This window comes from Mesoplodon mirus, assembly GCF_964341445.2.
Source record: "Mesoplodon mirus genome assembly, chromosome: 18".
Taxonomy (NCBI): domain Eukaryota; kingdom Metazoa; phylum Chordata; class Mammalia; order Artiodactyla; family Ziphiidae; genus Mesoplodon; species Mesoplodon mirus.
In genome coordinates, this window is record NC_138994.1 from 14,349,847 (window position 1) to 14,371,929 (window position 22,083).

A 22,083-nucleotide genomic window follows, 5' to 3' on the forward strand; every position below is an offset into this window, starting at 1 on the left:
CTGGCCTTTCACTTCTTCAGCCCCACCTCTAGAATCTGCTGTTCCTTCCAGAAGCACAGGTTTTGGGGGGTTTTGTTTTGTTTTGGTTTGGTTTTTTAGGGGAAATGGCATTTAGAAGCCATGACTAGGGCTCTGGGTGTGCTCACGGACCTGTTTCACAATCTCTAGGCCCTTTCAGTGGACGGAGTCAGGAACTGTTGTTGCTTCTTATTTTTTAAATTTTTTAATTATTTATTTATTTATTTATTTTTGGCTGCATTGGGTCTTTGTTGCCGTGCACGGGCTTTCTCTAGTTGCGGTGAGCAGGAGCTACACTTTGTTGCGGTACACAGCTTCTCACTGCGGTGACTTCTCTTGTTGCAGAGCACGGGCTCTAGACACGTGGGCTTCAGTAGTGTGGCTCGCGGGCTCTAGAGTGCAGGCTCAGTAGTTGTGGTGCAGGGGCTCAGCTGCTTTGCGGATGTGGGATCTTCCTGGACCAGGGCTTGAACCCATGTCCCCTGCATTGGCAGGCGGACTCCCAACCACTGTTCCACCAGGGAAGCCCCTGTTGTTGCTATTTATTTGTTTATTATACAGCAGGTTCTTATTTGTTATCTATTTTATACATATTAGTGTATATATCTCAATACCAATCTCCCAATTCATCCCAACACCACCACCCCCACCCCCGCTTTCCCCCCTTGGTGTCCATACGTTTGTTCTCTACATTTGTGTCTATTTCTGCCTTGCAAACCGGTTCATCTGTACCATTTTTCTAGATTCCACATATATGTGTTAATATACTATATTTGTTTTTCTCTTTCTGACTTACTTCACTCTGTATGACAGTCTCTAGATCCATCCACGTCTCAACAAATGACCCAATTTCATTCCTTTTTATGGCCGAGTAATATTCCATTGTATATATGTACCACATCTTCTTTATCCATTCGTCTGTCGATGGGCATTTACGTTGCTTCCATGACCTGGCTATTGTAACTAGTGCTGCAATGAACATTGGGGTGCATGTGTGTTTTTGAATTCTGGTTTTCTCTGGGTATATGCCCAGTAGTGGGATTGCTGGGTCATATGGTAATTCTATTTTTAGTTTTTTAAGGAACATCCATACTGTTCTCCATAGTGGTTTATCAACTTACATTCCCACCAACAGTGCAAGAGGGTTCCCTCTTCTCCACACCCTCTCCAGCATTTGTTGTTTGTAGATTTTCTGATGATGCCCATTCTAACTGGTGTGAGGTGATACTCATTGTTGTTTTGATTTGCATTTCTCTGATAATCAGTGATGTTGAGAAGCTTTTCATGTGCTTCTTGGCCATCTGTATGTCTTCTTTGGAGAAATGTCTATTTAGGTCTTCTGCCCATTTTTGGATTGGGTTGTTTGTTTTTTTAATATTGAGCTGCATGAGCTGTTTATGTATCTTGGAGATTATTCCTTTGTCTGTTGATTTGTTTGCAAATATTTTCTCCCATTCTGAGCGTTGTCTTTTCGTCTTGTTTATAGTTTCCTTTGCTGTGCAAAAGCTTTTAAGTTTCACTAGGTCCCATTCGTTTATTTTTGTTTTTATTTCCCTTACTCTAGGAGGTGAGTCAAAAAAGATATTGCTGTGATTTATGTCAAAGAGTGTTCTTCCTATGTTTTCCTCTAAGAGTTTTATAGTGTCCAGTCTTACATTTAGGTCTCGAATCCATTTTGAGTTTATTTTTGTGTATGTTTTTAGGGAGTGTTCTAATTTCATTCTTTTACATGTAGCTGTCCAGTTTTCCCAGCACCACTTATTGAAGAGGCTGTCTTTTCTCCATTGTATATCCTTACATCCTGTGTCACGGATTAGTTGACCATAGTTGCATGGGTTTATCTCTGGGCTTTCTATCCTGTTCCACTGATCTATATTTCTGTTTCTGTGCCAGTACCATACTGTCTTGATTACTGTAGCTTTGTAATATGGTCTGAAGTCAGGGAGTCTGATTCCTCCAGCTCCGTTTTTTTTCCCTCAAGATTGCTTTGGCTATTCGGGGTCTTTTGTATCTCCATACAAATTTTAAGATTCTTTGTTCTAGTTCTGTAAAACATGCCATTGATAATTTGATAGGGATTGCATTGAATCTGTAGACTGATTTGGGTAGTATAGTCATTTTCACAATATTGATTCTTCCAATCCAAAAACATGGTATATTTCTCCATCTGTGTGTGTCATTTTTGATTTCTTTCATCAGTATCTTATAGTTTTATGAGTACAGGTCTTTTACCTGTTGTTGTTTTTTAAATCATGAGTTCACACTATACCTCTAGCTCCTTCCAAACCACAGATCTCCTCCTCTCTCCCCTGGTCCACACGTCCCTCCTCCAGTAAGAAAGAACCTGGGCTTCCAACAGCAGCAACCCTGTGTCCATCTGCTCAGCCTTAGAGTACACACAACATAGCTCCAGACTTGCTATACCCATTCCACTACCAACAACAAAACTTCTAAACCAAGTTCAAGATGTATGTATGTTTTCCTTGTTTTGACCTTAGACTCTGTCCCAGTGAGGGTGAGTGGTCAGAGTTCTGGGCTCTGGGTATTTGGATTAATGATCTTCTCCCCTCTGTGTAGATAGGTAATAAGTCTGAAGAAGTCTGAGATGGAGTGAGAGTCATTTGTCTCTGTTCATGCACAGTCTCAACTATGTGATTTTATGGTGACTCCATTAAAGTATCCCTGGAAGGCAACAGCCTATTGAAGTCTGGTTTGATGACGTCAGAGGGCCATTTGGTTGGTCTGCTTATATCACTTTCTAGAACTTTGTCCTGGAGCCAACAGTCTTTAGGCCCTCCCTCCTCCTCCTCAGTGGCACAAGATTCTGTCCACATCTCGGTTTCTGGAAGCCCTCCCTGCCTCCCAACCTCTTGGGACTGATTTCCAGTTTCCTCACATTCAGACACCACTCTGCCCAGTTTCCCTTTCAAGTAGCTCTTGCTTCCATCTTATTCTTCTACTTTCAACATCATAAACCTGACTCATAACCTCAGCACTGGATCAGACTCGAATGCCCCTCCCCGCCAGCCCAACAAGGTCTGTCCTCACCGTTCAGCAGCCTCACCATCGGTGTGGGGACCATGGCCCACCCACCAGGGTGCCCATGCCCTTGGGTCCTGTTAGGGGAGCAGCTGCCCATTCTGCAGACAAGACCCACTGGGTTCCCTGCACTCGGCAGGGCTTACCTTAATCTCCTCGCAGTAAGTGAAGGTGACAGAAAACATCAACCCAGTCAGGAACACGCCTTTTTGAAAAATTCTCTGAAGCCAAGATCTTGTAGCGGCAAGAGTCCCCTGGAAGACTGTTTTTACTGAATTCTTCTTTCCAGTTTCATTTCCCTGCCCTCCTGCTGAATCCTGTCACCACAAGAGGGACAGAGAGTTTAATCGTCCCTGCGCTGTGGACCCAAAGGTCCAGATGCCACTCCCTTCCCCCCTGTGCGCCCGACGCCACCTGTTGCGCTCAGACCCACCGGCCCAGGCAGAGCCTGCGTATTCATAGCACTTTCATTTCCCCAGAGCGTTTCAGCTTCACTCTGGGTGGGCAGCATGGGGGGACAAGGCAGGAGAAGGAGCGGCATGGATGCCCCATCAAATGACCCCAGGCAACTGTTAACAGAGGCAACTCTGCCTCGCCAATGCACAGACTTCCTGGGCTCCGAGCCGAGGAAGAGCCGACAAGCTTCCTCTGGACAGGGTGAGGAGGCACCAAGGGCTCAGAGTTTCCAGCAGCTCAGAGAAGCCGAGCTAGTGTAAACCCTGCCCCTCAGTGACATGTCTGGTCTGCGGGCCAGGAGGTAACCCATGTCCCCAGCCACTGGTGCTCTTTCCTTGAGGTTTTCCCTTCATTCCCTCTCCCTGAAAAGCCCCCTTTCCCCGAGGTCAAGGGCTCTAAGGATGCCTCCCTCCCTCCCTCCCTCTCCTTCTCACCAGAAGCACCTTTACCACAAAGCAGATACAGCCCAGCCATCAGCCCCACTTAGACAGAGGCATCTCCCAGTTCTGTATGTGTTTCCTTTTGCTTCAACTGAGCCCCTCAAATTGTGTGTCAGGACCCCCCAAAACTGGATCTGTTGGTGTCACTCCCTCCCTCCAGAGATGCTTGGCCCAAGGGCTAAAGACGCGGTGGCGAGGCAGCTGCCCAAGGAGCTGACAGCATGATCAGTAACCAGGGCAAGTGCCAAGATGAGGAAGCACAAGCTATTTTCAAGGCACATAAAGGGTGCTGTACCCAGCCTGGTGGGGGCAGTTCTTCCCTGAAAGATTCGAGGAGCTCTGGGCAGCATGGGAGGGGTGGGCTGGGGTACAGGTGTGATGGGAGCACAGCTCTCAGGATGTGGGTGGCAAGGGCCAGCGACAGTTCTGAGCTGAAAGCAGGACATGCTGACCCATGCGGAACATCCCCTCATGGTGCAGCAGCTTCTAGAATAATCTGGAAGCTTTAGCAGGGTGTGCATGCCATCTGTGATCTGGCATTGCCTCGATCTCAGCTCCATCTCCAGCCACACTAGGCTACCTGTGGGTCCTCCAGAGCGGCATGTTCCTCTCCTCCCTGACACTGCACGGGCTGCTCTCTCGCCCTGTGGGAACGTCAGCCCCTCCGAAGGCCCTTTGTTCCCAGGACACCTAATCAACACTCCAGCTTAGCATTAAGCCACTGTGCTGCAATTATGTGCTCAGAGGATGGTCCCCCTCCTACGCATCCCTGTTGCCAGGGACCTGTCTTCTCCATCTGGGTGTCCCCGGCACCCAGCACAGATGATGGACGTAAGTGAACAACCCAAGTCTGAAAATCTACTCTAGAACCTTCAGCTTTGCTCCTTGTTTTTCTCCATCTGATGTCCTATCAATCCTATCAACCCTTTATGTCAACATGCAACCAAAAGCTTTTCAAAAACTCTTCATATACTTTGGTTTTATTTAATTTCAGTTCTGCAAAGCTTTCTGTTTTTATGGCACAGGTAGAGTATTTGGATCAGACTGTGGATTGCACTAATCTGAGATCCCAACCAACATTTAAGATAGTTATTTCTACAGGAACATACACCCTAAGTAACTGACAAATTTCAAATTTCTTGAACACAGTTTATCTAGATGTTGGCACCTGCCTATGATGGTTTAAATAATACCCACTTCAGGAGAAAGCAATCGTCTTACCAATAATGTTTATTTTTAAATGTATCCTTGGTATTTTAAAGAAGAAAAACGAAAAGGAACAAGTTAAAACATATACTTAATTATTTTATATCACTAACGTCCCAGTTCTGATGTGTCAAATGCTTAACAAATAAATGGTCGATCTAAATATGAAATCATCTGTCACCTTCATGTGGAAGCTCAAACTCAAGCTGGTGAAGATCACATAACAATGGGAAAATATAAGCTGCAGACAACAAGCAACGTCATGGATGGATCTCAGAGATGTCACGTCAAGTGAAGAAAGCCAGACACAAAAAGGAAAGAGTTCAAAGACGGGCAAAACTAATGCGTGGTGGTAGAAATCAGGAGAGTTGTTACCTCTGGGAGGTGTGGAGCGAGGTGGGACAGAGCTCTGGGATGTCCCTACAGTTTGATGAAGGAGACAGAGTCTGTGTGGAAAGGCTCTAAGGTGTGCACTTAGGTGTGTGGACCTCGTTACTGTATTTGAGTTTCAGTGAACAGGAATAAAGCTCAGGTGGGAAAGACTAGGCCTGAACATGCATTTAGGTAGGGAGGTCCTTGCCTGAAGTCCCGGCCACTTGCAGAGCTCTTGAATTAACCCAGTCACAGCTGATACTCTACACTTGAGATCCTGCACTGCCTCCTTCCCTCCAACGCAAGCCCTAGAGGGCAAGCACGCAGACCCTGGTTCACCAAAATAGCCTTGATGCACAGAACAAAACCTGGCATCAAGTAGGTACTGACAAATATCTGATGACACAATCAGCCACTCTGTGTCATTCTAGCAATCCTAGAATTAGCCTATCTCCTTTTTGAACTGAGGATGCTTCAGGTTCCATAGCTCTCCTGGGTACAACATTATGTGTACGTGTTCCACTTACCACTAGAAGTTTAAGTATAATAATTCTGCAAACAATCTCAGCAGATAAGGCAGGCATCTCATAAAACGTGTGTTCTTTTGTTATTCTGCAGGTAGATTCGTGAAGTTTCAGGCACACAGTCAAGTAGGACTGTATCAAGGGCTCCTCAAGAATCCTACCCCACAAAGAGTTGAAAGAAATCAATGAAGTAATTTAGGAAGAATGAGAAAACAGTACCCCTTATCCATGATGAGTTCCTTCCCTTTAAAACACCTACAAGGAAGGCATGTACTTGATCTCGTAGAGGTTAACATCCAGGACATTTCCATCTACCTTGAACTTGTGACTAAGATAAAAAGGAAACAAAGTCCTTTTGGTTTGCCTCCATGGTCTGAACTATTTTAACGAAAGCAAGTTAAACTATTTCCAAGTGTATTCCTTTGTTTGGAAAAAATCTTAGGGATGCATATTACCAAAGATTCAAATACCATATAAATTTTTTTAAAAATCAGGAAGATACAGGGAGGGAGAAAGAGGAAGAAATGCTAGAAGAATATATCCTGGGATATCCTGTGCACGAAATCTCTTCCAGCTCTGCGTGGACTTGCTTACTGGCTGACACATGACCAGAGCTGAGAGTTAGGGAGTTGATCAGAGTGGGGTTTAGAAGGCAGCATGAGAAAGGAATTACTGGGGTGATTCTGTAATACACAGAATTAGGTGGGGTCACTGAAGCCCCAGGTGCTTGATGTTAATGAAGACCTGACACCCCCACCTCCATCCTGAACACCCTACTAATTCAGATGAGGTGATCCTGGCAGTGCTCCAAGAATCTCAGAAAATACCTTCTCTCCCACAGGTACATTTCTATTGTTCTACATTCTGTACACTGTGCCTTCTGGGTATCAGAGGTCACACAAATTTGCAGGAGCAAATAATTTCAGATAATTATGGAAAGCTAACTTTGATTTTTATTTTCAACTTCCCTGACTTGTAAAAAAAATTTGAAGACTAAATGCTGATGAAATGCAGGATGCAAGCATGAATATGTAATATGATGGTGATCACTTAAAAATAAATGACAAAAATGCACAGGAAAAAAGACCAGATGGAAATAAACCAAAATCTTAGCAGCTGATCTCTATGCTTTTCCCTTTTTTAAAAAGTAGGATGATTACATTAATACCTTGAAGAAAGAAGTGGGATATATATTAATTTATGACCTTCCATTAATGACAGCAAATATGGGATACAACCAATCAGGAGGGGATAACTGTGTGCAAGAGAGAGACTACACTTTACTTTTCTACTTACTTTTCCTGATACATATCCAGGAGGTGCAACAGCATTTTAAAAGTACTCTTAATACTCTAGCGTGGGGAAGAAAAGAAAAAAAGGGAGGATTTAATCATGATGCCACCATCTTTGCTAAAACAGACCCCAAAAAATCCAACATAAATAGAGCATAATAATTAATTACTTTCTTTCTACAAACAAATTTTAAGGGGCTCAAGTACTAATCTTACACCTTCTACAAATAAAACTCAGGATTTAAAATTTTACCATTTTGGGGACTTCCCTGGTGGTCCAGTGGTTAAGAATCCGCCTTCCAATGCAGGGGACGTAGGTTCGATCCCTGATTGGGGAACTAAGATCCCACATGCCACAGGGCAACTAAGCCCACGCCACAACTACTGAGCTCACGTGCCACAACTAGGGAGAAGCCTGTGCGCTGCAACAAAGAGCCCGCATGCAGCAACAAAAGAGCCTGCATGCCGCAACTAAGACCCAAAGTAGCCAAAAATAAATAAATATTTTTTAAAAAATAAAATAATACCATTTTATCCACCCCCAAAATGGGAAAGGACAGAGAGCAATTAGAAAGTGGACCAACACTCAGAATAACTTCTAGCCCTGCCTTGCACAATCACACATACCCAAAGGCTACTGTTTTATTGAATTCTATTTACTGAAACAGAATAACTCAAGTAAATCAACCCTTTACCCTATGAAATATTGACCCCTCCTGGTTTTCTTTTTTCTAAATGCTTTACCCTGTCAGGTTTTCAGAAAAGGAGAATCACACATTCTGACTGATTCGTTTTTGATCTGCTTTTGCTAAGCAAGGACTCAAGAGCCGATTCCAGACAACAAACCTGGACATTTCTGTTGGAGATTTCCTCAAGTCCTTCAAGCCGGTACCAAGTCCCTAGAAGACAGTCCAGGATACGAGGGGGTGAGTAACTCAGGTAGTCGGTGAGGTCTTCCATGTAATGAACCAAGTTATTCAGAGGGAGCAAACTGAACCAGGATCGGAACAGATACTCATCCACATTTAGCAAATGTCTGTTCTTTCCCATTAGCTGGAGTAATTGCTTCCTATATAAGGGAAAATTGGAACAGAAAAAAAGGGCAACAGTGAGATCAGTAAAACAGACCAAGTTAGTTAAAATTATGTTAGAAGGGACCTGAAAAGTAATGATTTCAAAAATGATTTAAATGCTAAGAACTCAATCAAATGAGAAGTAAACAATAACATATTAAGAATTCAGCAACATGGATAAACTCTGAGGACATGATGCTCAGTGAAATCAGCCACTTACAAAAGGACAAATACTCTGATTCCACTTATGTGAGGTCCCTAGAGGAGCCAGATTCATAGAGACAGACAGTAGAGTGGTGGGTGCCAGGGGCTGATGGTGAGGGAGGGAATAGACAGTTGTTTAATGGGGACACAGTTTCAGTTTTACAAGATGAAAAGTTCTGGAGACGGATGGGGATGACAGTTGCATAACAATGTGAAGGTACTTAATGCCACTGAACCGTACACTTAAAATGATTAAAATGGTAAAGTGTAGGTTAGGTATATTTTATCACAATGATAAAAGAATCCACCAAAAATTAAGCACTTTCCAGCTTTACTGAGATACAGTTGGCATATGACACTGTGTTACGGTTAAGGTGTAAAATGTGTTGATTTGATACACGTTCTTATTGCAAAATGATTACCACCATAGCATTACTTGATAGCTGCATCCATTGTGTCATATAGTTACCATTTCTTTTCTGGGGTGAAAACATTTGAAAGTTGCTACTCTCTTAGCAACTTCTAAGTAAACAATGCAGTATTATTAACTATAGTTACCATGCTGTACATTAGCTCCCCAGAATTAATTTGTCTTCAGAGTACTGAAGTTTGTGCTCTTTGACCAATATCTCCCCTTTTCCCCACCTCCCAGCCCCTGGTAATCACCATTCTACTCTCTGCTTCTGTGAGTTTGACTTTTTTACATTTCACATATAAGTGATATCATACAGTATTTGTCTTTATCTGACTTACCTCACTTAGCATAATGCCCTCAAGGTCCATCTATGTGTTGCAAGTGGCAGGATTCCCTTTTTTTTTTGTGGCTGAATACTGCATCATATATACATATATATGATGATATACACAAGTATATATACATCATACATATGTATACACACACACACATATACACACCACTGCTTCTTTATTCATTCGTTGATGGACACGTAGGTTGTTTCCACATCTTGCCTATTGTGAATAATGCTGCAATGAACACAGGAGTACAGATACCTCTTTGAGATACTTATTTCATTTCCTTGGGCTACATATCCACAAGTAGGACTGCTGGCAATCCTATGGCAATCCTATGGCAGTTCTTTTTTTAACTTTTGATACTGTTTTCCATTGTGGGTGCAATAATTTATGAACTAAGCATGTTGATGCGCGAATAAGCAAGTGCCCTGGATCAAACAGTCTACGCAAACCCAGTCCGGGGAAGGTCTTTAAATTACGCTGTTCTGTAACACTGTCCTGGAGACCCGAAAAGATGACAATGGGAAGGTAAATACAGCTGTGTGCCACCGAAGCAACAGAGGCTACGCGAAACATATGGATGGATAAAGCTTCACTATATACTAAAGGCCACTTTTGCCTAAAAGACACCATCTTTAAGACCAATGCTAATGTTTGTCATTCTCCAGCTAAATTTCTTCTAGATAGTCAGTCTTCTAGATAAATGCCCCTTGAAGGGCATTTAAAATATATATAATTATATAAATAATCTTAATTTGGCTTTAATTTCAAAATGTTCCAATAATAGTGAAGAAGCAATAACTTAATTCAGCTCACTCACTATTTCAATCCCTAAACACCTATAGGCTAGATCCTATTGGACTAGGGGCGGGGAGGGCAGATGAGACTTGGAATAGTTTCTTTGACAAAAAATAAAGTAAATGGGGGATGTTATCTGTGCTTGGAAATAAGTGTTAGTATTAATTTTTTTGTACTGAATTTGTATTTTTTATTTTGCTTTTGTACTTAAATTTGATTTACCATTTTTCTCTTATGGATTGTGCTTTCTGTGTCTTCTCTAAGAAATCTTTCCTTGCCTCAAAATAGTACTTCACTACCTCAAGATGTGCACTTACAATGTGCAAAGCCTCTGACCTGTGAAATTCTACTTTCAGGAATTTATCTTGAGGAAATAATTGGACAGGGAAAATTACAAAGAAGGGCATCAAAGCATGCTTACAAAGCGAAAGTGCAGAAATAATCCAAGTGTCCAGGCACAGAGAACCAGCTAAATAAAATTTGCAACACTAAGCAGTCATTACAAAAGTAGGTGTATATTTACTGGCAAAAAAAAAATCGTTCACAATATACTGCTAAATGAAAAAAAGAAGGTTGGAAAACAGGATAAAAGAGAATAAATAATCTATCATAGAGGCGGGGCAGGGGGGAATTGCATGAAACCAGACAAAAGGTGCAAACTTCTAGATATAAATAAATGCTACAGATATAATGTACAACATGATAAATATAATGAACACTGCTGTGTGTTATATATGAAAGTTGTTCAGAGAGGAAATCCTAAGAGTTCTCATCGCAAGGGAGAAATTTTTTTTCTATTTCTTTAATTTTGCACCTATGAGATAATAATAGATGTTTCACTAAACTTATCGTTGGTCATCATTTCGTGATGTAAGTCAAATCATTATGCTGTACACCTTAAATTTATACAGTGCTATAGGTCAATTATATCTCAATAAAACTGTAAGACAAATAAAGAAAAATACATAATCTATCTTTTGTGGTTGATTTTTAAGCATATAAAGCATCCACATATCAACATTTGGACAAAACCCTGCAAATACACAGGCCAAAGTGTTAACAGCAATGAGTATCTCTGGGGTTGCAGGCCATTTTTGTATTTTTCTTTGTATTTCTTGCTTGTTTAAAATTCTTGTTTTTTTAAATTTAATTTATTTTTTGGCTGCGATGGGTCTTCATTGCTGTGCACGGGCTTTCTCTAGTTGCGGGGAGAGGGGGCTACTCTTCGTTGCAGTGTGCAGGCTTCTCATTGTGGTGGCTTCTCTTGTTGTGGAGCACGGGCTCTAGGCACGTGGGCTTCAGTAGTTGCAGCACGCAGGCTCAGTAGTTGTCGCTCGTGGGCTCTAGAGCGCAGGCTCAGTAGTTGTGGTGCACGGGCTTAGTTGCTCCGCGGCATGTGGGATCTTCCCAGACCAGGGCTCGAACCCGTGTCCCCTGCATTGGCAGGCGGATTCTTAACCACTAAGCCACCAGGGAAATCCCCTAAAATCTTTAAAGAAGTAATTTTAAAAGAAGTGATACATTACTTCCGTCATTAAAAGCAGGAATGAGTGGGTACTAAAAGTCCACTGGAGATCTTGGAAGCAGAGTTATGATTCCAAGATTTACATACAAAAGTGCAGGTCTGTAACTTACTGATCTTCTCTTTTTTCCCGAAACTCCGAGAAGGAGATGCCTTCAAGGGCTGCCCAGGTGTCCTCGGGCTGCATGCCTGAGTCCTGGGCTGGTGGGGACAGGTCCATGCAGTGGTGCAGCACAGGCAGGGCACACACCCAACGGTCAACCTTTTTGTCCATGCACGTTTGGCACAGGTTTACCATGTATGCTCGCCAGCTAGAAAGGGAACAGAGACCCCACGTGAGCCCAGCACGGCCAGTGTCAGGCCAGCCCCAGGGGTCCAACACCCACCAGGAAAGGGATAGCTCCTCACACAGAGCAATAAGATAAGAGCGCTCCGGGTGCCTGAGCACAGAGTGACCAGATCAGGGAGAAACCTCAGGGGCCCCCTCGGCACCCCCAAAAAGCATCAGGCACTGAACTGGCCCTTTCGAAGCCCCAGAGCAAACTCCTGGTGGCATCTTTCCATCCTCCTTGACAGTGGAGGAGACAGAGGTTCAGAGAGGCATGTGATCTATGCAAGGCCCCCGGTGCCAGAGCTGGGGCTTGAATCCAGGTCATCTGGCGACAGTAAATCTACATATAAAGCAACATTTTACATGTAAGGAAGGAGCCTATAAATAATACATGGCATATTCCCTACAATCACAAAACACGGATGTTTCTTAAGACCTGGAAACACTTGTACATTTGCCAGCATTTTTTCTCTCTTTCAAAATGAACAGGGTTTAACTGGGTGTTTTAAATTTGTAAAACCACAAGGCAGGTGTCCCATAAGACTGACTGCTCAGAGAAGGCTGCCCAATACTACCCTCAAGTTCAATTCAAACAGCTCCAGAAAAAAGACCTTGGGACCATCAGAGGGTTCTGGGGCGGTGCCTCCACCCAGTGAAACGTGAGTGCCTTCAGGACAGGCCGCAGCCTCCACACCACGAGTGCTCCGGGCCCAGCGCAGTGACGCTCTGGCTCGTGAACTGGGCACGGCAGCTGCAGAGGCCATGGGGAGAGCATCCACAGTACTTCCACAAACATCCTCAAGTCCAGCTTCGTTGTCTTACCATGACCCCTCTCCCAAATACACGCACGTGGGGCTGAGTCATGATACACCTTAAAGCTGCTCAAAAGCAGGGTACTCAAGAGAATATGTAATAAAATGAAAAATAGTACATAGGCTAGAAAAAGGCTAGTGGGATAAACACTGAAATGACAACAGTGAGTAGTAAAGTTACGGGTAGTTTTTATTTCTTGCATGTTTTCATCCATTCTCTGACATGCACTTTTTTTTTATGATCAGATAAAAACCATTAGAGAGCTAGAAAATCTTTACACACACACACACACACACACACACACACACACACACACACACACTACCTCTGAGATGTTTCAAGGATGTGGATCAGATCCTTGCGAAGGGCATCTGGTGAACTGGCATTCGAGCAAAGGAGGTAACAGAGCGAGCCCAGGTCACTTTCCGATAAGAGAAAGTGAAATTTTTCCACTGAGAAAAGGACAATCAGGCCCATTCTCAATTTACTCCTCACTGGGCAGTCTTCAGGCAGAGGGTCCCCACTCATTTCCAGAAATGGTGCCATTTTCTTTGTCAAACATTCCCACAGGTGCTTTCTCACCTGCTCCCAGGAGAAAAAGAAGATACAGAACCACTGGTATTGAACCCACCAGAGGGGTCAGAAGCTGCCCATCACTATGCTTACTTCCCCATCAGCTGGGCAGGGAAGCCTCCGTGGAGGGGTCACCCACTCCCTGCCTCCCCACTAAACCCTGAGCATCCCCCTCCCCCTGGGTCCTCGGGAGGTGCCACCAGTGGTACATCCAGAGGCCTCAGCACGATGGAGGGGCTATCAAGTGGGGGTCCTGAGCCTTATAAGGGTATACTGGTCATCTCAGGTGTGGCTCCAGGTCTGTCTCAAAAACGCCTAAGCCATACCACAGAGCAGGTGGAGATGCAGTGAAGGGCGCCAGCCTTCTTGTGGTGGAGGGGAAGGGCAGGTGAGGGGGCAGGACCAGTGGTGGAGGGGGGCAGGTGAGGAGGTGGAACCAGTGGGGGAGGGGGCAGGTGAGGAGGTGGGACCAGTGGTGGAGGGGGGCAGGTAAGGAGGTGGGACCAGTGGGGGAGGGGGGCAGGTGAGGAGGTGGGACCAGTGGGGGAGGGGGGCAGGTGAGGAGGTGGGACCACTGGAGGGGGGGCAGGTGAGGAGGTGGGACCAGTGGGGAAGGGGGGCAGGTGAGGAGGTGGGACCAGTAGGTGGGGGGCAGGTGAGGAGGTGGGACCAGTAGGTGGGGGGCAGGTGAGGAGGTAGAACCAGTGGTGGAGATGGGGCCAGGTGAGGAGGTGGGAGGAGGAAGAAAATGGGGAGGACAAAGAATTCCCTAGAGGTGGCACTAGAAGAAAAGGAACTGAAATATCCTGCCCCCATCCACCTGGTCCACTGATTCTAGGGGTCATCTGGCCACTAGGAGGTGGGGTGATGCTGAGTACCCAGAAGGTAGAGAAGGGGCTGTTGCTGACACCCCTGAGACCTGGTACCTCCTTCTCTTCGTACTGCAGAGTGCTCCACAGCTGTTCTTCTCCTTCATAGATCATGGGCACCCGAATGACAGAATAAAACTGCTGGAACTGGGTGAAAAAGTTCTTTAAATTGATGGCATTCCAGGTCTCGAGGATGCTGAAGATGCGGTCCAGCATGACCATAGCTGCGATCTGCTTCCCTTTCACCAAGTCTTTCCTTGTACCATCTGTTAGATAATCCACCCATTTCTGCAACTTCCCAGGGGGCTTCCTACAAATTATATCGTCGTACTGGTGCCAGTCTAAGATTAAAAGAGCAATGTTATACTTAGGAGGATCAAAACCCACTAGACCTGGATACTCCACCCTGGAAGGCTGATCTTGACCAGAAGAAATAGGAGGAAGGAGCCAAGGAAGGGAAGAAAGACAGGAACATCACAGAACGTGGTGAATGGAAGGCAGCCAACACTTGCTCCATCCAGGTACCCATCCACAGATGAACAACATGGGGCCTGGCCCCTGGGTGGAGCACGGCTGTTTAGGACAAGTAACCTGGACACCCTACAGTGAATTGAGTGAGGCACACGATTCAGCTGCCCTGAAAAAACTTGAAACATGTCTTTGTCGAACTAGATGGTTCAGCACAATTGGTACATGACATGAGTTCCTTAGAAAATGATCACACAGAGGTCAAAAATTTCATACTGAAACTGCATCCCTCACTAGCACTTGTGCACCATTTTGGTATGTTACTTGGTGCAAGTGCTCATTTCCTCTGTCCTGGGAACCATGGCGCCCACTCCATGAAGGACGGTACAGGTCACATGGCAGACAAAACAGCCCTCAACATGGGGTAAGGGCTGAACCCATGGCTGCTCTTATAACCAGCTGAAATGATAAGAGTACAGACCTAGAAAACCCAGGAAAATCAATTGTCAAATAATTAGAAGGCAAAGAGGTCAGTAAGGCACCAGAGGCAACACAAGTGCATAAAAACAGCCATGAAAGCCCAGCCTCTGAACAGGCCTCCTCTCCTCACTGTGCAGTCTGCTGTCTTTGCTGGAAGTCCCCACTCACCCAGCCCTGCCCCATCCTGGCCCTGCCCAGCGATAACTTGGAATCACTGTTTGGATCTGAACTCAGGCATCACCTCCTGTGGAAGCTTTTCCTGCTTCACATGTCCCTCACAGGTCGGGGACACAATGGCTCTCTCTCGGTTTTATAAAAACGCTCTTCCAGACAAAAGGTGAGTGAGAGCTGCTGGCCTGGGATGGCCAGTGCCGTGGAGGTGAAGGGAGTGCCAATCAGTGTCCTGGGCATGGGATACCCTCGACCCTGGGACGGTGGGACAGGGAGGGACATTAATGGTCTTGGTCTTGAAGAATCTACTAGAGGAACAGAAATAAAATATTTAAGTTCCAAACCCCCAGAGAAAAGAGAAAGAAAATCCAAAAGTTAGAAAAAGTACAAAAAAGAACAAGGAAACAAGGTAGAGAGAGAAGACATGATTATTTGTCAAAAGTGAGTCTTCCACTGACAGTCTCAATTCATGCCAATGGGCTAAATTCACCCATTAAAGATGATTAGATTGGGAATTCCCTGGTGGTCCAGTGGTTACGACTCCGCGTTTCCACTGCACGGGGCACAGGTTTGATTACCAGTCTGGGAACTAAGATCCAGCAAGCCATGCGGCACGGACAAAAGAAAAAAAAAATGATGATCACATTGAATGGAAAGAAAGAAAAAAAACACCAACAACCGTCCAGCGAAACAGAGACGGGGCTGCAAGAGTTGAACTTGAGAGGAAACAGCAAGAGTTGGGACAAAAGCAAAGAGGCTAAGAGGGTAGGCAAGGAATGCAGACACAGCAGAATCAGTTTCAGGCAAAACACAGCACGAAGAAAAAGGCACTGGAAGGGACAGAGTGCTAGTGATGGCTGTTTCTGCCACTAGCACACACATCTGCCATCTGGGTCTCCCCCATGTCACAGGGCTGGAGCCCAGAACCTCCATTCTGCCCGCCTTGCCACAGTGGGTTCTACTAATGAGAGCGCTCACAGGAGGCTTAGAAGGAGGAAGAGGGGAGGGAAGTCACCTCTCTGTTTATTGGGACTGATGAAAACTACATTTATTTAACATAAACCACCACCACACCAAATAAAACAAAGCACAAAACTTCTCTCAATCAACAAGAGTGCCTTACAGACACTCCTCCCAAATCACCTGCATTGATGATGTCAGGGGCTGGGGCACTTCCCCACCTGGGCTCAAGCAGTGACCTCCAGACCCTCGGAAGCCAACAAAGGCCCTCCCTGGCCTTCCCATCAGGCCTTCCACTGGTTACTATGACTGACCTCCTTACTGCTTAAAACTCCTGATTTAACCCAACTGACCAGGGTACCATCTCCCAGGGAGCTCCAATGTCAACCTACCAACAGGGCATCTAAATAGAATGGCCCACACCAAGAAGTAGGCAGTTAAAGTGCCTGTACAACAATAAGGAAAAAGCTTTAACACTCATTTTTTAAAAAAGCTTGCAAAGTATAATTATTGAAAAACACTAGAACAATATCACGATTAAGAAAGCATCTGAAAATAAAGTTAGTTGGCAATTCTGAGTTAATCTACAACCTAAAAATCTGTTTAATTACAAACAGCTCATACAACTCAATATCAAAAGACAAACAACCCAATCAAAAAATAGGCAGAAGAGCTCCCCACGGATACACCAGAAATACAGCTACACGTGGAACAACTCCTACAGAACACCTACTGAACGCTGGCAGAAGACCCCAGACCTCCCAAAAGGCAAGAAACTCCCCACATACCTGGGTAGGGCAAAGCGGAGAGATCCGCACACAGAGGATCGGTGCCGAGCGGCACTCACCAGCCCGAGAGGCTTGTCTGCTCGCCCGCCGGGGCGCGCAGCGCTGGAAGCTGAGGCTCGGGCTTCGGTCAGAGCGCAGGGAGAGGACTGGGGCTGGCGGCGAGAACTCAGCCTGAAGGGGGCTAATGTGCCACAGCTAGCCGGGAGGGTGTCCGTGAAAACTCTGGAGCTGCCGAAGAGGCAAGAGACTTTTTCTTCCCTCTTGGTTTCCTGGTGCGCGAGGAGAGGGGATTAAGAGCGCTGCTTAAAGGGGCTCCATAGACGGGCGCGAGTCGCGACTGAAAGCGCGGAGCCCAGTGACGGGCGTGGGACGCTGGGGCTGCTGCTGCCGCCGCCAAGAAGCCTGTGTGCGAGCGCAGGTCACTGCCCACACCGCCCTTCCGGGAGCCTGTGCAGCCCGCCACTGCCGGGGTCCCGGGATCCAGGGGCGGCTTCCCTGGGAGAACGCACGGCGCGCCTCGGGCTGGTGCAACGTCACGCCGACCTCTGCCGCTGCAGGCTCGCCCCGCACTCCGTGCCCCTCCCTCCCTCCCGGCCTGAGTGAGCCAGAGTCCCCGAAGAGGCTGCTCCTTTAACCCTGTCCTATCTGAGCGAAGAGCAGACGCCCTCCGGCTACCTACACGCAGAGGCGGGGCCAAATCCAAAGCTGAGACCCAGGAGCTGTGAGAACAAAGAAGAGAAAGGGAAACCTCTCCCAGCAGCCTCAGAAGCAGCGGATTAAAGCTCCACAATCAACTTGATGTATCCTGCATCTGTGGAATACATGAATAGACAACACATCATCCCAAATTGAGGAGCCCGGAGTCAGTGCTGTGCCTCTGAGGTGGGAGAGCCAACTTCAGGACACTGGTCCACAAGAGACCTCCCAGCTCCACATAATATCAAACGGCGAAAATCTTCCAGAGATCTCCATCTCAACACCAGCACCCAGCTTCACTCAACGACCAGCAGGCTACAGTGCTGGACACCCTGAACCAAACAACTAGCAAGACAGGAACACAACGCCACCCATTAGCAGAGAGGTGGCCTAAAATCATAAAAAGTCCACAGACACCCCAAAACACACCACCAGACGTGGACCTGCCCACCAGAAAGACAAGATCCAGCCTCATCCACCAGAACACAGGCACTAGTCCCCTCCACCAGGAAGCCTACACAACCCACTAAACCAACCTTAGCCACTGGGGACAGACACCAAAAACAACAGGAACTACGAACCTGCAGCCTGCAAAAAGGAGACCCCAAACACAGTAACATAAGCAAAATGAGAAGACAGAAAAACACACAGCAGGAGAAGGAGCAAGATAAAAACCCACCAGACCTAACAAATGAAGAGGTAATAGGCACTCTACCTGAAAAAGAATTCAGAATAATGATGGTAAAGATGATCCAAGATTCTATTTCCCAGATCCAAAATCTTGGAAATAGAATAGACAAAATGCAAGAAACAGTTAACAAGGACCTAGAAGAACTAAAGATGAATCAAGCATCGATTAAAAACACAATAAATGAAATAAAAAATACTCTAGATGGGATCAATAGCAGAATAACTGAGGCAGAGGAACGGATAAGTGAGGTGGAAGATAAAATAGTGGAAATAACTGCTGCAGAGCAAAATAAAGAAAAAAGAATGAAAAGAACAGAGGACAGTCTCAGAGACCTCTGGGACAACATTAAACGCACCAACATTCGAATTATAGGGGTTCCAGAAGAAGAAGAGAAAAAGAAAGGGACTGAGAAAATATTTGAAGAGATTATAGTTGAAAACTTCCCTAATATGGGAAAGGAAATAGTTAATCAAGTCCAGGAGGCACAGAGAGTCCCATACAGAATAAATCCAAGGAGAAATACGCCAAGACACATATTAATCAAACTGTCAAAAATTAAACACAAAGAAATCATATTAAAAGCAGCAAGGCAAAAACAACAAATAACACACAAGGGAATCCCCATCAGGATAACAGCTGATCTCTCAGCAGAAACTCTACAAGCCAGAAGGGAGTGGCAGGACATACTTAAAGTGATGAAGGAGAAAAACCTGCAACCAAGATTACTCTACCCAGCAAGGATCTCATTCAGATTTGATGGAGAAATTAAAACGTTTACAGACAAGCAAAAGCTGAGAGAGTTCAGCACCACCAAACCAGCTTTACAACAAATGCTAAAGGAACTTCTCTAGGCAAGAAACACAACAGAAGGAATATACCTACAATAATGAACCCAAAACAATTAAGAAAATGGGAATAGGAACATACATATCGATAATTACCTTAAATGTAAATGGACTAAATGCTCCCACCAAAAGACACAGAGTGGCTGAATGGATACAAAAACAAGACCCATCTATATGCTGTCTACAAGAGACCCACTTCAGACCTAGAGACACATACAGACTGAAAGTAAGGGGATGGAAAAAGATATTCCATGCAAATGGAAACCAAAAGAAAGCTGGAGTAGCAATTCTCATATCAGACAAAATAGACTTTAAAATAAGGACTACTAGAAGAGACAAAGAAGGACACTACATAATGATCAAGGGATCGATCCAAGAAGAAGATATAACAATTGTAAATATTTATGCACCAAACATAGGAGCACCTCAATACATAAGGCAAATACTAACAGCCATAAAAGGAGAAATCGACAGTAACACAATCATAGTAGGGGACTTTAACACCCCACTTTCACCAATGGACAGATCATCCAAAATGAAAATAAATAAGGAAACACAAGCTTTAAATGATACATTAAACAAGATGGACTTAATTGATATTTATAGGACATTCCATCCAAAAACAACAGAATACACATTTTTCTCAAGTGCTCATGGAACATTCTCCAGGATAGATCATATCTTGGGTCACAAATCAAGCCTTGGTAAATTTAAGAAAATTGAAATTGTATCAAGTATCTTTTCCGACCACAATGCTATGAGACTAGATATCAATTACAGGAAAAGAGCTGTAAAAAATACAAACACATGGAGGCTAAACAATACACTACTTAATAACGAAGTGATCACTGAAGAAATCAAAGAGGAAATTAAAAAATACCTAGAAACAAATGACAATGGAGACACGACGACCCAAAACCTATGGGATGCAGCAAAAGCAGTTCTAAGAGGGAAGTTTATAGCAATACAATCCCACCTTAAGAAACAGGAAACATCTCGAATAAACAACCTAACCTTGCACCTAAAGCAATTAGAGAAAGAAGAACAAAAACATCCCAAAGTTAGCAGAAGGAAAGAAATCATAAAAATCAGATCAGAAATAAATGAAAAAGAAATGAAGGAAACGATAGCAAAGATCAATAAAACTAAAAGCTGGTTCTTTGAGAAGATAAACAAAATTGATAAACCATTAGCCAGACTCATCAAGAAAAAAAGGGAGAAGACTCAAATCAATAGAATTAGAAATGAAAAAGGAGAAGTAACAACTGACACTACAGAAATACAAAAGATCATGAGAGATTACTATAAGCAACTCTATGCCAATAAAATGGACAACCTGGAAGAAATGGACAAATTCTTAGAAATGCACAACCTGCCAAGACTGAATCAGGAAGAAATAGAAAATATGAACAGACCAATCACAAGCACTGAAATTGAAACTGTGATAAAAAATCTTCCAACAAACAAAAGCCCAGGACCAGATGGCTTCACAGGCGAATTCTATCAAGCATTTAGAGAAGAGCTAACACCTATCCTTCTGAAACTCTTCCAAAATATAGCAGAGGGAGGAACACTCCCAAACTCATTCTACGAGGCCACCATCACCTTGATACCAAAACCAGGCAAGGATGTCACAAAGAAAGAAAACTACAGGCCAATATCACTGATGAACATAGATGCAAAAATCCTCAACAAAATACTAGCAAACAGAATCCAACAGCACATTAAAAGGATCATACACCATGATCAAGTGGGGTTTATTCCAGGAATGCAAGGATTCTTCAATATACGCAAATCAATCAACGTGATACACCATATTAACAAATTGAAGGAGAAAAACCATATGATCATCTCAATAGATGCAGAGAAAGCTTTCGACAAAATTCAACACCCATTTATGATAAAAACCCTGCAGAAAGTAGGCATAGAGGGAACTTTCCTCAACATAATAAAGGCCATATATGACAAACCCACAGCCAGCATCGTCCTCAATGGTGAAAAACTGAAACCATTTCCACTAAGATCAGGAACTAGACAAGGTTGCCCACTTTCACCACTCTTATTCAACCTAGTTTTGGAAGTTTTAGCCACAGCAATCAGAGAAGAAAAGGAAATAAAAGGAATCCAAATTGGAAAAGAAGAAGTAAAGCTGTCACTGTCTGCAGATGACATGATACTATACATAGAGAATCCTAAAGATGCTACCAGAAAACTACTAGAGTTAATCAATGAATTTGGTCAAGTTGCAGGATACAAAATTAATGCACAGAAATCTCTGGCATTCCTATATACTGATGATGAAAAATCTGAAAGTGAAATCAAGGAAACACTCCCATTTACCATTGCAACAAAAAGAATAAAATATCTAGGAATAAACCTACCTAAGGACACAAAAGACCTGTATGCAGAAAATTATAAGACACTGATGAAAGAAATTAAAGATGATACAAATAGATGGAGAGATGTACCATGTTCTTGGATTGGAAGAATCAACATTGTGAAAATGACTCTACTACCCAAAGCAATCTACAGGTTCAATGCAATCCCTATCAAACTACCACTGGCATTTTTCACAGAACTAGAACAAAAAATTTCACAATTTGTATGGAAACACAAAAGACCCCGAATAGCCAAAGCAATCTTGAGAACGAAAAATGGAGCTGGAGGAATCAGGCTCCCTGACTTCAGACTATACTACAAA

The 22,083-nt window shown here is 44.2% G+C and overlaps 1 protein-coding gene across 5 annotated transcripts in view; it reads right to left on the reverse strand.

Moving 5' to 3' along the window:
* Nucleotides 1–22,083, reverse strand: part of RNF213 (ring finger protein 213) — a 120,344-nt gene that overhangs the window by 66,774 nt on the left and 31,487 nt on the right. For all 5 annotated transcript variants that reach the window (XM_082603994.1, XM_082603990.1, XM_082603992.1 and 2 more), the window contains 7 exons: nucleotides 14,341–14,624; nucleotides 13,167–13,423; nucleotides 11,811–12,008; nucleotides 8,194–8,416; nucleotides 7,352–7,407; nucleotides 6,059–6,212; nucleotides 3,204–3,374 (listed from right to left, as the gene is read on the reverse strand). In XM_082603994.1, the coding sequence (XP_082460120.1) occupies nucleotides 3,204–3,374; nucleotides 6,059–6,212; nucleotides 7,352–7,407; nucleotides 8,194–8,416; nucleotides 11,811–12,008; nucleotides 13,167–13,423; nucleotides 14,341–14,624 (1,343 nt within the window). The remainder of the gene's footprint in view (nucleotides 1–3,203; nucleotides 3,375–6,058; nucleotides 6,213–7,351; nucleotides 7,408–8,193; nucleotides 8,417–11,810; nucleotides 12,009–13,166; nucleotides 13,424–14,340; nucleotides 14,625–22,083) is intronic.